The sequence below is a fragment of the Pyrus communis genome, chromosome 10 (assembly GCF_041283825.1).
Source record: "Pyrus communis isolate YQ-2024b chromosome 10, ASM4128382v1, whole genome shotgun sequence".
Lineage (NCBI taxonomy): Eukaryota > Viridiplantae > Streptophyta > Magnoliopsida > Rosales > Rosaceae > Pyrus > Pyrus communis.
In genome coordinates, this window is record NC_142574.1 from 18,907,676 (window position 1) to 18,921,926 (window position 14,251).

Consider the following 14,251-nt stretch of genomic DNA (forward strand, 5'->3'; position numbering starts at 1 on the left):
AAAACGTAAATTTTAAAGCACATAACCAACCTTATGAAATAACTTTTCATACAATGCTCAAATGGGGTGTATGAATACACCAACGTGATCTACTCAACCTCAGGAACATCCCCATATATTTAGAAAAATTTTCCACCGCCGCACGCGCCCCCACGTGCCGGCCACGCGCAGGCACGTGCCTGGCACACTGACGGTGTCAATTAACGCCATCAGGAATATTCCGTTAACTTTAACAGATTCCGTTAACGCCGTTAGAAATATTCCGTCGCCTTTTCCAGCGAGGCTCCGGCGCCGGAAATCAGGAAAACTTTAAAACCTTGTAACTTCTTCGTTTTTCAACCAAATTTCACAAAATTGGTACCAAAATGAAACTTACAACGAGAGGAACAAATCCATACCACTTTCAAGCACTAAAATCCACGGAATCCCACCGGGAAAACACCACCAACTCTGGCCAAGCTTGAAACTCACGATCCCGACGTCCAAAACCTTCAAACGAACCACCCCGAGCCTCCTAAGGACCTCACCAAGCTTCCTACAAGCTTGAAATTCCCAAAAACACAAGAATTAACGTGTGCATGAACAGTGACAAAATCGGGGTATCCCGAGTTCGACGTGAAAACGAAGGTATGCTTACCTGAAATGGGTATGGTTGAACTTCTACGGACCTCACGAGCATGAATATGTACTTTGTTTCCTCGATCTGTGAAGATTTGGAGGGTTTTGGGGTGTGTTCGTACAAATGGGGATGGAAATGGGAGAGAGAAAGGCTCGGGATAGGGGTGCAGGGCAGGGAAAGGGTGAGGGAGGTGTGGGTGAGTGTGTGGCCCAGAACCTGCCAACAAAAATCCCTAAAACAACCACACAACAAAACAACCATGCTAGGGGCAAAATCGTCATTTCATCCCTACGGTTCGAAAATCTGGAACGGGCTGTCACAGTGTGAGACACACCCCTAATTCTTTTGACCCAAATCAAAACTCCCCTAACCACCTAGTACTATGGTCTAGTGATATTCTTCTTCACTTGTAAGTGAGAGGTCTTAGGTTCCATTCGATTCTCGACAGAGGCGAGTTTGAACCACTTGATTGCTAGTTTATTGTGAGGCTAAGCCTATCCTCTTCTCCTTAGTATAGATAATATCGTTTGTTCAAAAACAAAAAAAATCTAAATGCCCCTAAAAATATATATGAGAGAGAGAGAGAGAGAGAGAGAGAGAGAGAGAGAGAGCATGGGTTATTTTTATTTTTTCTTTAATTAGAGACATGCTTTGATGATATGTTCATGAAGGATAAGAAAACAACAAAACAAATTGTGCAAAATTTATTTAATGCCCATGATTTTTCTTTTCTTATGTGTTCTTTCAATTATGCATGAAATGGTATAATAGTATTTTCGTTGGTTTTTTTTTTTTTTGTTGACAAATTGTATTCTATTATAGTCAACAAAAACCTCGAATCAACCACCCTTATTATCCCAACCATAACCCTAATTCTCTTATCAAACCTACCCTTACCATCCCTAGTTTCATCAGCAACACATCTAATTACCAAACCATACCCAACTATATTAGCCCCGCAATTAGCACCCACGATTAGCCAAAACGCAATCCAATGAACAACCCTAATTATCTCGATCCATGTGCGACCTAGGAGCTAGGCGGGTGAGCCTAGACAACCTAGACATGTCTAAGCATTTATTTTTAATTTTCAAACAACTATAGATTAATCGAGACGGTGGCTTAAATGACGCTAGGCGGAAATTCTAGAATAGTAATTCGTATATGTCTAATTGTCTTCCAAAAGGTTTTAGCATATGTATCAATTAACTAGGATTGGATTCAGTTTCATTTGGTTTAGTTTTTTTGTCAAAATCGAAATCCAAAGTGAAATTACTATTCGGTTTGATTTAGTTTGATTTTTGCAATTTGATTTTTACTTCGGTTCGATTTTCTTAGTTTCGATATATTTAACCCAACAAAAACTATAATTTTCATGATCCAATTCTGTAATATAGATTAGGAGAAAGAAATTTTGGTAATGTGTTTTGTTCATATTTTAGTTTTGATCTTTGTGCTTTTCAAATTGACAAATTAATCCATCTCCTCGAGTAGTAGCTGAGTCCTCTCGACTCGACCAGTGTCGAAACCCATTCAAGAATTCTCGAGCTACGCCTGAACCTTCTCTACTGAAGCTCGAATGAAAATTCTTTTGAAGTTGCAAAAACAAAGGAATCAAAATTTTCGAACTGTCTACATTTTTTGTTTTGAACAAAATATATTATTTACACTAAAATGGTGAGATAGTGGATTAAGACTCACAATGAGTTAGTAATAATGTAGTTTAAATTTATCTTTGGTGAGAATCGAAACTAAAACCTATTACTTACAAGTATACTACTAGATCGTAGTACTAAGTAGTCAACTGTCTACAATTTTTTGTAATAATTTTCCAAAATCTTTAAGAAGAATTTGCGTTAAGAAATTTCAAAATCCTTAAAATTAGTGGTATTCCTCTTTATTGTTAAATAAGAGATTTTATATTCGATTCTCGTCAAAAACGAATTTGAATCACGTTATTTCTAGACTTAGCTCACTTCCCCATGGGTTGATAATTTCGTTTGTCCAAAAAAAAAAAAAAAAAAAAAAAGTTGTGATAAGAGAAGTGAAATTATTTTAGCAAAATTTGGTTTTTTTTCAGAAATAAAAAAAATGCCTCCAGAAATTAACAAAAAGTCAAAAATAGGGTTTTCAATAACAACATCAACAAACAACCACAATAAAGAATAAAAAAAAAAAAAAAAATCAACAAAAACACAAAATCGAAAAACAAAAACCACCGAATCGAATCCAATCTCAGTAGAAGAAGAGGAAGAAGAGAGTGAGTAGGAGCTAAGAAGCAACAGAGAAGCATGAGCAACTCCGGGAAGCTCAACTCCTCAAGCTCTGAATTGGACCTCGATCGCCCCAACCTCGAAGATTACCTCCCTTCCGGCACCTCCATCCAGCAGGAACCCCACGGCAAGCTTCGCCTGTATGTTTTAATCCCCTCCCCCTCTTTCTCCTCTTATTGTTCTTATTCTCTGTTTGGTTCCCGAGAAACTGTGGGAAATTTGAGAGAATTTTCTCATCTTATTTGTTTCTCAGGCGTGATTTGCTCGACATATCTCCCACCCTAACCGAGGCTGCTGGTGCCATTATCGATGTAAGTCCTCGCTCTCAAAAATCTTTTGCTCCTCTCATTTGATTGGAGATTAAATCGTCTGATTAGATTTTGGGAGAAAGTAAAGTATAGTATTCAACTTTCTAACTGGAAGCTAGCTAAAGTTTAAAATTTTATGGAATTTTACTCAATTATTGTGTAAATTATGGATTTTTTTAACTGTAAGCTAGATGGTTGAGTAATTAATTGGCTCTTGATTGCTTTATTTTCACCGATTTCAGTTGAGTTTGAAAGTTGAGAGATTTTTATCGGATTTTGCGCACTCATTGTATAAATTTTCGTGATGATCATGATTGAATGAACAGGACTCGTTTACAAGGTGCTTTAAGTCCAATCCTCCGGAGCCGTGGAACTGGAATGTGTATCTGTTCCCTTTGTGGTGTTTCGGAGTGGTGGTTCGATACTTCATTCTGTTTCCTGCGAGGTTAGAATTTTCTATCTTTGGTCAAAAAATTGAAATGTTTCATGCATTCATGCCATAACGCAATAGCTTTACATGTTCTAGTTTGAGGGTACTGGAATTGCAAGACATACGTTGACTGGATGATTGTGCTTTCCATGGATCATGGTTACGGGTTCTTATATTATTTGTTGTTTAGTCTCTTAAACAGCTCAATTAATTCTGCAGGGTTCTTGTTTTGACGATCGGATGGATAATTTTCCTCTCATCCTTCATTCCAGTGCATTTCCTGCTGAAAGGCCATGATAAATTGAGAAAAAATTTAGAGGTGCACTTTCTTATCTATTACTTCATATCCTTTGGCTGAGTTCTATTCAAAATATTTTATTTCAGTTTTTATTAATCAGCGTTGTATGTTTTCTATCTTCTGATAACAAGATTGGATCCCTTTACCTGCTTTATAGGCATCAGGTCAAATGACGTTTTAATGCATAATTTACCGAAGACTGCTCTAATCGTATAGTTGTGCTTATGTATATAGAATCTGTTTAAGCATGCCTAAAAATAGTTGAAATATATTTTTGCAAATAACTGCATTCTTCTTTCACACTTGTTAGAACAATGATGTATGGCATGCCACATGAAAAATGATCTGTATTGACTGGACAATTTATGAGTAATCCATCCAATTACAAAAATGGAACCAATGGCCTGTATTTCTTCTGTCTATTATTACTTATGAATGATGCCATAAGAGTCCAGCTGCCAACAAAGCTTTGACTGGTAACTCAATCATCTTAAATCTGCCCCAACTAACTCACCTTAGAAAATAAACCACAAAATACCAAATACGAGATTGTCCACTGTCACAATTAATGGATGCTTTATCTATCAGATAACTGACCACAAAGAATTTGGAGTAACAAGGAAAAATAGAAGATGGTCATTTGTTCTCTTTATTAGGTATTGTTTTGTTCTCTCCATTAGGTATTGTCCCATACGATTTGTCCGGTAAGTGTTAGATATGCATAAATTCTCAGGGGTGCATAGATCTAGTATAGTATAATAGTTAATAAATTACACTTGTGTTTCAATGCTCCTTCATTTGACAGTTTTGCTTTCTGTAATGGCCTTCATGTAGTTATTAAGCTGTTATGTTTGTTTTCCTTTCAGAGGCTCTTGGTAGAGTTAATTTGTAGCTTCTTCGTTGCATCTTGGACTGGGGTTGTGAAGTACCATGGGCCACGGCCCAGCATGCGGCCAAAGCAGGTACATTTTTTAACCCAATCCTTCCTTTTTAAAATTTCATCCATTATTTTTGCATCTTTTTGGGAGCTGTTATTGGCTCTCCAAAATGTCATCATGTACCCCTCCACTTATATTTTCTCGCTTATGTTTTTATAAATAAGGAGTGCAAGATGACCCTTTTGAGTACCAATAAAAGCTCTCATCTTTTTACAAAATCAATTTCATTTGTTTCTTAAATGTCTGTGTTGAGATTTTCTTTCATGGTTTGAGCAGGTCTTTGTGGCCAATCATACTTCCATGATTGATTTCATCATCTTAGAACAAATGACCGCATTTGCTGTAATTATGCAAAAGCATCCTGGATGGGTTGGTAAGTGTAAATGGTGCTTTACATTATTAATTATCAGAGTTGTGTAAGTTTCCATGGATATTCAGAATTGAATTATTGAAACATTTATTGGAAGTGTGGTTTCCAAAAGTAAAAAACATTTCAAGCACAGTTTTATGTGTATCCATGAAATTTAACCATTAGCATGCGTTTATCATTTTAGATTTGTCCAATTGATGCAGTGCTTGTACAATAATGATCCATTATATATATGTCAGTTGTTAAGACTATGGAATAGAAGTTTTTTGACTTTGCGTGCAATTTTATCATTTTTTGGGGTTAGCATATCAATATAATAGTGTTACAATTTCTTTGAATGAGAATCTATGTTATCGATAATCTTTCTTGTTGTGCATTGATCGTTGATGACTCTTTTATATGTTCTGAAAAAAGGGTGCTTGGTTCTTTTGGTTGTCAGCACTTTTCTATTGTTGCTTATCACAAAGAGTGAATCTTGAATATAGTCAAGAATGACAAAAATCTGAATTTTCTTTTCTGTGATAAGAAGTGGAATCAAATGAGAATTCTCTTCGTTTATGCTTCTTGTGAAGGATTGTTGCAAAGCACTATTTTGGAGAGTGTAGGGTGCATTTGGTTCAATCGTTCAGAGGCAAAGGATCGGGAAATTGTAGCAAAGAAGTAAGTATAAACAGAAAGTGCATAGTAGCATTTTTTAACACCATTGTCCATGTCATTGTTATACGAACTAGTACAGTTCCTTTTTTCAGATTAAGGGAACATGTGCTTGGGGCAGACAATAATCCTCTCCTTATATTTCCTGAAGGAACGTGTGTAAACAATCACTACACTGTTATGTTTAAGAAGGTAACCGTATCCTACTTTAAATTTTTCTCATTTTAAGTTTAATATTCACGACTAGTTTATATTTATTGCTTGGTATTTTTTATTTACTAACTTTCAATTTCTATACTGCTTAGGGTGCATTTGAGCTTGGCTGCTCAGTTTGCCCCGTTGCAATCAAGTACAACAAAATTTTCGTTGATGCTTTTTGGAATAGCAAAAAGTAAGGAGCGTATTCTATCGTTGGACATTATAAATATTGAGTTCCTTATTTGACTTGTGGGTTTGCTTGAAAGTTTGCCTACTTCACCTTGCACGCTATTTGAATGCTTAAAATGTTGGGGTGTGATATCCACGCACCCTTCTAATTTTTGGCCGTTGGATCGGGATGAATTGAAGAAGATCAACGGACAGAAATTAACAAAGGGTGTGTGGATAGCACACCCCAAAATGTTCTATGATGCTTAAGCATAGTCATTATACTCTAGATTCCATTCCATGGGACTTGGCCATTGTTTAAGCTTAGATCCGTAATTTAGGGAACATTAAGCAAGGTGTTGGGGCCTTGGGGATGTTGTGATACCAGAAGGATTTATATGATATGTTTGTGTTGCAGGCAGTCCTTCACAATGCATCTGCTACAACTTATGACGTCATGGGCTGTTGTTTGCGATGTGTGGTATTTGGAGCCCCAAAACATTAGGCCTGGGGAGACCCCCATTGAATTTGCCGAGAGGTAAATGGTCTTTCTTGGACTTGTAATCTGGAACAATATGCTTCCCCGCCCTTATTATGGTCTTGTTTATCTCCACTATTTTTGGATGCTTTTTATGCAGGGTCAGGGAAATAATTTCTGTTCGAGCAGGACTGAAGATGGTTCCGTGGGATGGGTATCTGAAATACTCTCGGCCCAGCCCAAAGCACAGAGAGCGAAAGTAAATCAAACTTAAAATTTCCTCTTTTTTTTTTTTTTTTTTTTTTTTTTTTTAATTTTTCCTTCGTCTTCATTGATTCTTCTAAATTGTTTTACTGTTTTTGTATATATAAGGCAAGATCATACAAATGTGAAAAGAAAAAGAAGATTATACGCATGCAGTTCACAATCTTGTGGCTTATTGGTCGTTATTTGTTTGCAGGCAACAATGCTTTGCTGAGTCTATGCTCCGACGCCTAGAGGAAAAGTGAAATAAGTTTTTCTTAGTCGATTTATTTTAAACACGCAATGCACCCAATTTCCTCTTCATAAGCGGAACTGGTTATGATGCCCGAGAGGAAGCTGCCTTCTCTATCAAACAAGTAAATGAATTACTATCTCAATGCCAAGTTGTTTTCTTGAATACAAATGATGTATCAAGCTTGATTTCCCTGGTGTTTGCTCGAAGTTTTGTAGAAATTTGTCATTAGTTGAAAACGTCGCTCCTTACTTTTCGTTTGTCAGTAATTGAATACACATCTTAACATGAATGTACCTGTATGTGAATGATGAAAAGATGCCTTGATCTTTGATCTTAACATGAATGTACATTTTCATCTATTTATTCCCAAGTGCTGTGTTGCAAAATTGGATCTCCACTTCGGCTGTTGAATCCAAGGCAAAGGGTTTATGGTGCGGGTTGTAGAACTCGTTGCATTACTGAAAACTATTTCTGGTTCTCCGTTGAGGGCTTGTTCCCGGTTTCAAGCTGAGGTCGAAATGAAAACCAACTTGTGAACCATGACCGAGATGGTCCAACATGCCAGGAAGCATGGATAATTTGGTGGCAAACAGATGAAACCCACGGATAAGTTATCGTTATTGTCCACGTTTTCCTGTCCACGTTTTCCTGTTATCAAAAAAGGAGAAATTAAAATTCGGCTTTAGCCACCAATGTTTCTTGACTGAAACCTATTTGTTTTTAAGGGATGAAAGCCTCAAAGGTTTCAAAAATGAAATGAGGAAACGAAATAAAGTAGACGATCCAAAGAAGACGGAATATTCTTATAAAACAAAACAAATATCCTCATTTGTCACGGAATGAGAGACCCATGACTTGCATTTGATGACGTCCAATTCACATGTGACAAAGAAAGCATTCTAAAAAGGGCATTAGAAAGATTTTAGAGCTCTCACGAGTCATAAACTTCATGTACATTGTGTTCCTTGTTATTGAAAGTGAAATGATTTCCATTTTCCGATCATCCTTTCTCTTCATGCACACCTCTAATCAAGAGCATTTGGAAGATAAAAAAAAGGTGTGCGCAAATTATTTCTGGTGGAAAACCTACAAAGCAAACAACGGAAAACAAGTCAAAATGAAAGTTTTCTTTCTTGTTCATTGGTCCGCCGTGAATAAAACGGTGTTTCGTATTTGATGGAGAATTTGGTCTTCCTTATCAAATGAATCACTCAACGCCCCCTTACTGGTTTCTAATAACACCCACGTCTTTACTGCCACCAATTGCGTGAAGTGCCAAAGCAGTTCTGCAAACAATTGGACGTAAGTGCATTTCTCGCTAGTTTGTTGTATTAGTTTTCCTTTCCCATTGGTGGACTCTCAGTCTATATGTAAATTTTCATATCTGCACTGCTTACAATGCGAGCCATCCACCATTAACTCAACGGCATGCCCTGCGATGCAATGCGAGGCTTCGAGTCTGACCAGTCAGCTATTCCTTGGCAACAGCACATCTTCCGGTTGCAATCAAACAACTGTGCCTATGCTGGTTATACTAACCAGACCAAGATTCTTACAACCTTTGTCACGCAGTCCAGTTGTACAGGTAAGCTCGCTTTACACTTGTACACATGGAGCAAGTGTGTGGGACAACCTGTTTTGATACCATGAAGAAAGTTGATGTTTCATCATAAAATCAATTGGCAATATAGGGAGTAACTCAACCTCTTATAAGCTCATGCAATGTGAGACTTACTCTTAACATGCTTCCTTTCTTCATGGTATCAAAGCCAGAAAGCATGCCGGTAATGTCACATAATGGGTGGGTCTCCTTGGCTTTACGCGATGATAGTGGGTCCCCTGGCCTCGCATGTAGGGTGAGTCTCATTGACTTCACATGGTTGTCGATGTGTGGAACTACCACATGTGGCCCACTAATTGGGTCCCACGTGAGGGGGCATATTGGAATATCCCACATTGATCACTGAGAAAAGAAAATTTTAAATATCTTAATCCTACTCTAACTAATACCGAAATCTTTTGTGTTAAAACCCCACACCTTACCAAATTAAGAACAATATCTGTGAGATTGGAAGTGAGTTTTGGTTGTCCCTATATATAATTCTACACAACTAAACAAGCTATTAATAGTAAAGAAACCCTTCATTTCTTTCTCTTGGAGTTAGGACCAGATTAAGATCCAATTTCATCTCTATCGAATTTTAATATCAGAATAATGGATATAATTATGATGCAATAGGTTAGGTCCACTTACTTTTTATTTTGTTGAAACATAGTAATTGAAGTTTCATTCTGTTGACTCTAAAAATTACAAAACCTACGTGGCGCGCAGGCCGAGTAACTAATAAGCTAACTACGTCCTTCGGTTGAATGCGGGGCGTGCCAACTCGTCGGCCGAGCTTGGCCGAGGAGTAAAATTTGTTGATGTCGCGTTGAGCGCGTTGTTGACTTCTCTATCTTGCGATTGCGACCGAGGAAGGAACACTCTCGGTCTCTGGGTTCCACAGCCTGAAGACAAGGCTACTAATTCTGCGGAGTTCACAAATCGTCGGAGCCCGATTCGGTCACTGTGATTATATTTGTAAGAGTATAAGCACGTCGAATCGAGACCAAACTATATGGGCACAGGTACTCAAACGTGATGTATGTCTTGATGGTAAACGTAGTTCGGCCGTCGGAATGCCGAACCCTGAAACTTACTTGCGAGTATCCAATCATAAAATAACTCGGCGTCCAGTACGCCGAGCAATGCAATTCGTAACACCCGACTATGCCGAGAAGGCTAGCAAGGTGACCTCTTCCAACAAAGGTTCGAAAACCCTTCTCGGCCGAGACTTAGATAGATAACCGGTCGACCTCGACGCAGTGCTGTTTATCCAAACTGAAGGTGTTTCTCGGTCGGCTGATTCTGCGGCAGCAGTGCTGTTTATCCAAACTGAAGATGCTCGCCGGGTGCTTCCACAGTGCTATTTATCCAAACTAAAGGTGTGTCGGCAGGAAAAGAAAAGGAAAAATCTCAAGGTGTTTGAGAGGTTTTGCGCAGGGCAATTGTATGCTGATTTTGAAGGGGCTTTTCTGTTGCATGATTTCTTGTATTTATAGCACCCCATTCCTTGAGACCAATTCTGATTTGGATTGGGAGTCCTCGTCCCATTTCGACTCTAACTCGAACAAACCTATTCCCACTGGGATTATGAATTTTCCTTCTTTTCGAGGCTTTATTCCTTGCCGGTCGAGAATCCTGGTCGTACCAGGACTTCCTCGACCTTTTCTATTTATCCGGACTACTTAGGATAGGATTTGGCCGACCCTGCCAACTGGCCCGGGATTTATTATTCGGCCCATAGTATTTGTCATCACCTTGGGCCGAGCACATCCTGCTGCTCGGCCCAACAATAATATTTTGGGCCCAAACACATTCACATATTATTATTATTTTTAGTTATTGGGTGACAAATACCAGATGACTAGAAGAAAAAACACTAGTCATACACAGCACCGACATCTGCGTTGTGTAATTTTGTTAGCAATTACGTGTTTAGCGGTTTGAAATTGCCTATGATGATTTAGTTGGACATCCAACTAAACAGTGGTTATTATCGATGTTTAAAATATTAGTATCGGTGAAAATATCCATATGCAAATTTGTGAAAATATCAACGGATATATCAAATATCAATATCGATTGCTTTCGAAGGAAATGGTGAGAATTTAAAATGGAACTTTAGGGATTGTCAAACATTGGTTTGGACGAAATACAAAAGTTTCTCCGATATTTAACAGATGTGTCATAAATATCTACAATATATGTTGATTTTAGCCTAAAATTTAGACTTCATCCCTGTTTCTATATATTTCTTTGATTTTTTGAATATTTCTATAAAAATATCGACATTATCGAAAAAAATTTAAACACTGGTTATCATCCACTCAAACTGACATCTTTTACTTTGTTGGCAAACAGCTCTCGATAATAAAAACAACGCTTCAGAGATGAGTTTGCAAGGCTCGAGTAATCATATGTTGTTAAGTCTCTACAATGTCGCCCAATTTTTGCTTGTTCTAAGAGGATGAGGGAACCAAATTATAATGTAATTCTTCTGTACATCTCCTAACGCGAGTAACTATCAAATTTTTTGGCCAAGCCGTGATCATGCCTTTTGTAAAGTGCATTTCTACGTTTTACTGTAGTTAGGAATCAAAGACGTTCAACTTAACTTATTTCTCTTCTGTTTTGGTCACTTGGGATCATATAATTATACTCAGAAATTGCTAGTTTGGAAGTTGGTTGTTTTTCTATCTTTTTTTTTTATTTTTTTTTATTAAAAGGTTAGGGAGAACGGAGGTTAACCCATCGTAGGGCCAGGGCATACCACACGTTTATACCTATGTCTTGGTCTAGCGAAAAGAACGATCCTTACCAACTCATTCAATTCTCGTTGGAGATTGTTCTATCTTATCTTATTAGGTTTGTTGAATTTTGGAGAATAATTCAACAATATGTTTACATTTCAAATACTGCTTAATTAGAGCAGCTAAATAGCTAAATATTAATCTCATTGAGAAAAAAGTAACTTATATAAAAATGAATTCACCGTCACGTGACATCTTTTTCAATAATATAATATCATGTGTTGATAAACTTACCTATATTATTGTTTTATTAGAGAGGAATAGCACTGTAACGGTGAACATGTCCCATATAAGTCATTTTCCGTTAAAAGACACTTCAAAAATCAAACTACCAAAATAAAAAAATAAAAAAAATAAAAAAACTATCGAGATTAAATTAGTTCATAAATCAAGAAAATTTATTTCCATTAAATATTATTAGCTACAAAATAAAATTCCCGACTAGCACAATGGTGACCACAAGTGGGGCGTTGTACAGTTGGTTTCACATTAGTTCGGTGCACCGTACGAAAGATGCACAACTGCACCGGGAACAAATCCAGCAGAGTAAAAATCCTGCGACATGTCTCTCAACACCTGCTTCGGCGGAGCGGTAAATAGGTAAAACGGTAACTCCGGTCGAGCACCAACTTTCATCAGGTAATCGACCAAGCTCTGAATTTTATCCGACGGGTGAAAAGTTGCGTCCACAGTGCGATTATCCGGAAACCGAACCCTAATCACGGCCTTTGTGATCTTCGACCTGCGTTTTGCGTCCTCTGCCTCTCTAATCTTCTGCGTTTTGAGGAACTTGTCTTGTTTCTGCCGCGTGCGTTGAATGCGGTAGTAGTCCTCTGGGGTGAAGTCGTAGAATTCGTCTGCGCTCTCCTCGATATTGGCCGTGCAATCGATGCTGGCGATATGATCGACGGCGCCGATGAGCCGCCTTCGTCTGAAGGATCCCGCGGAGGAAACGTCAACCGTCATCCTGAGAATTCTGGGGTTCGCGACGGCGATCAAATTGGAGAAGAAGAAGATGAAAACTTATCGGAGGGAATTTTGCGACTCTGTGACTTGTATTAAACACTATTGAGTTTGCTATCCATTTAAATTTGGGAAAAGTTTTTCCAGTTTTACTTTCGTATTCCGCTTGGAATAGGAATCCCCTTTTCTTTTTTAATTGTTTAATTGACACCCCACAATTTCTTGAAAATTCCCACTTTATCCTTCGTTCTCCTGAAGTCACCCCACCGCCGAAAACAGAAGAACGCCGTCACAACCCCAATTCGACGACCAACCATCTCTTGTTGCCTCCGTCACGGACATCAGCATGGCGAAAGTTAGAGTCTCTTGCATCAGTCATCACTCTGAGAAAAGAAAAGTTACAAGAAAAACTGAAGCATAATCCATCAGTTCAAAATTAGAGCCCCTCACTACCATGTACTATATCGATTTTGTGACAATTTTTGTGTGTCAAACAGTAATGATATGGTAATTGTACCCAACCTATGATATTTAGTATAGTATTGGTATTCAAAATCTATGGCAGCAGTATTACCGTACCATAGCAAATATATATAAGTATTAAATACTTATATATAAATAGTTGAAGACGGATCTGTGACATAACTTTTTACATAATTTTTGACACACGTTTTTGTAGGGTTTACTCCGTAATGTTTTTTAACGATCCAAAGTTACAAAAAGAATTGTAAAAAAAAGTGATGACATGGATCTGCCCCAAATTAATAATACTAATTACTAACTTTAATCTTTATATATTTGATTTAGTTTGCAACTTGAAGTATTTAAGTTCAATTTGATTCGGTTTGTAATCCTAACTTTTGTATGTTATGCTTAATGCATGTTTTGACTTACTAAATATGTCTAAATAATGATGAATGATGAATCTTGGTTGTAGGATATAGGTATATTAGATTATTTGGAAAATTAAAGATTGTTGCCGAATATATATTTATGTCTGTTCATTAATTGGTGTAATTGTTGTAACCGTTAGGTCATTGATTCCTCAAATGAACAGGTCATTCATTCTTCAATTGATTAGGCAATTGATTCTCCTTATTGAATTACGGGTGATTTGTGTAATTTGTCAGGATAGCCACACCATTATTTAAAGGTGATTATGCCTCACATTGTAACACACTAAGAAATTTTCCAATAAAATTCTCTCATTCTCGGCTACTTGCATGCAAAAAGAAGAAGAAAAAAAAAAAAAAAAAAAAAAAGCAAAAAACATTTTGGACCCAAAAAAAAAAAAACTCAATTGGTACAATACCATTCCATGTCATGCCAACTGAATTTTATGGCATATAGAAATTTGGTATATCGAAAATTTGGAATGATAATAGTACTAGATTTTGTCATATCAAAAGTTTGGTATGATAATAGAAACAAGAATTTTAATACAATAAATGTACTGAACCCACCCATTTATTAAGCATTTCTTGGATTGAGTGGGCAACTAATTAAGTATTTTTCAATTATTTACACGTGAAGTGGTTTATTGATGTGGCCATGAACAATTGATAGGCGATGAGTTGTTCATAAATTTAAGGAATATAATATATATATATATATATATATATATCTATATATATAAAGGGAG

At 37.2% G+C, this 14,251-nt stretch overlaps 1 protein-coding gene and 1 pseudogene across 1 annotated transcript; one reads left to right on the forward strand and one right to left on the reverse strand.

Annotated features, from left to right (window-relative positions):
• The first annotated feature begins 2,755 nt into the window (after window positions 1-2,755).
• Window positions 2,756-7,603, forward strand: LOC137728904 (glycerol-3-phosphate acyltransferase 9). Its single transcript, XM_068467700.2, has 12 exons — window positions 2,756-3,032; window positions 3,146-3,203; window positions 3,527-3,645; window positions 3,850-3,949; window positions 4,795-4,890; window positions 5,143-5,239; window positions 5,809-5,896; window positions 5,986-6,082; window positions 6,196-6,281; window positions 6,675-6,794; window positions 6,895-6,993; window positions 7,195-7,603. Exons 1-12 carry the CDS (start codon window positions 2,911-2,913, stop codon window positions 7,241-7,243), a joined length of 1,131 nt encoding a protein of 376 aa, XP_068323801.1. The 5' UTR covers window positions 2,756-2,910; the 3' UTR covers window positions 7,244-7,603.
• A 4,427-nt stretch (window positions 7,604-12,030) lies between these two features.
• LOC137728292 (plant UBX domain-containing protein 1 pseudogene) lies at window positions 12,031-12,773 on the reverse strand (annotated as a pseudogene).
• Window positions 12,774-14,251: the final 1,478 nt, after the last annotated feature.

Bases quoted from the DNA above. Each gene is read 5' to 3' on its own strand.
- LOC137728904 (XM_068467700.2), top strand. From the start codon at position 2,911: ATGAGCAACTCCGGGAAGCTCAACTCCTCAAGCTCTGAATTGGACCTC. The intron at 3,204-3,526 runs GTAAGTCCTCGC...TTGAATGAACAG, and splicing joins CTGCTGGTGCCATTATCGAT to GACTCGTTTACAAGGTGCTT. The intron at 4,891-5,142 runs GTACATTTTTTA...TGGTTTGAGCAG, and splicing joins CCAGCATGCGGCCAAAGCAG to GTCTTTGTGGCCAATCATAC.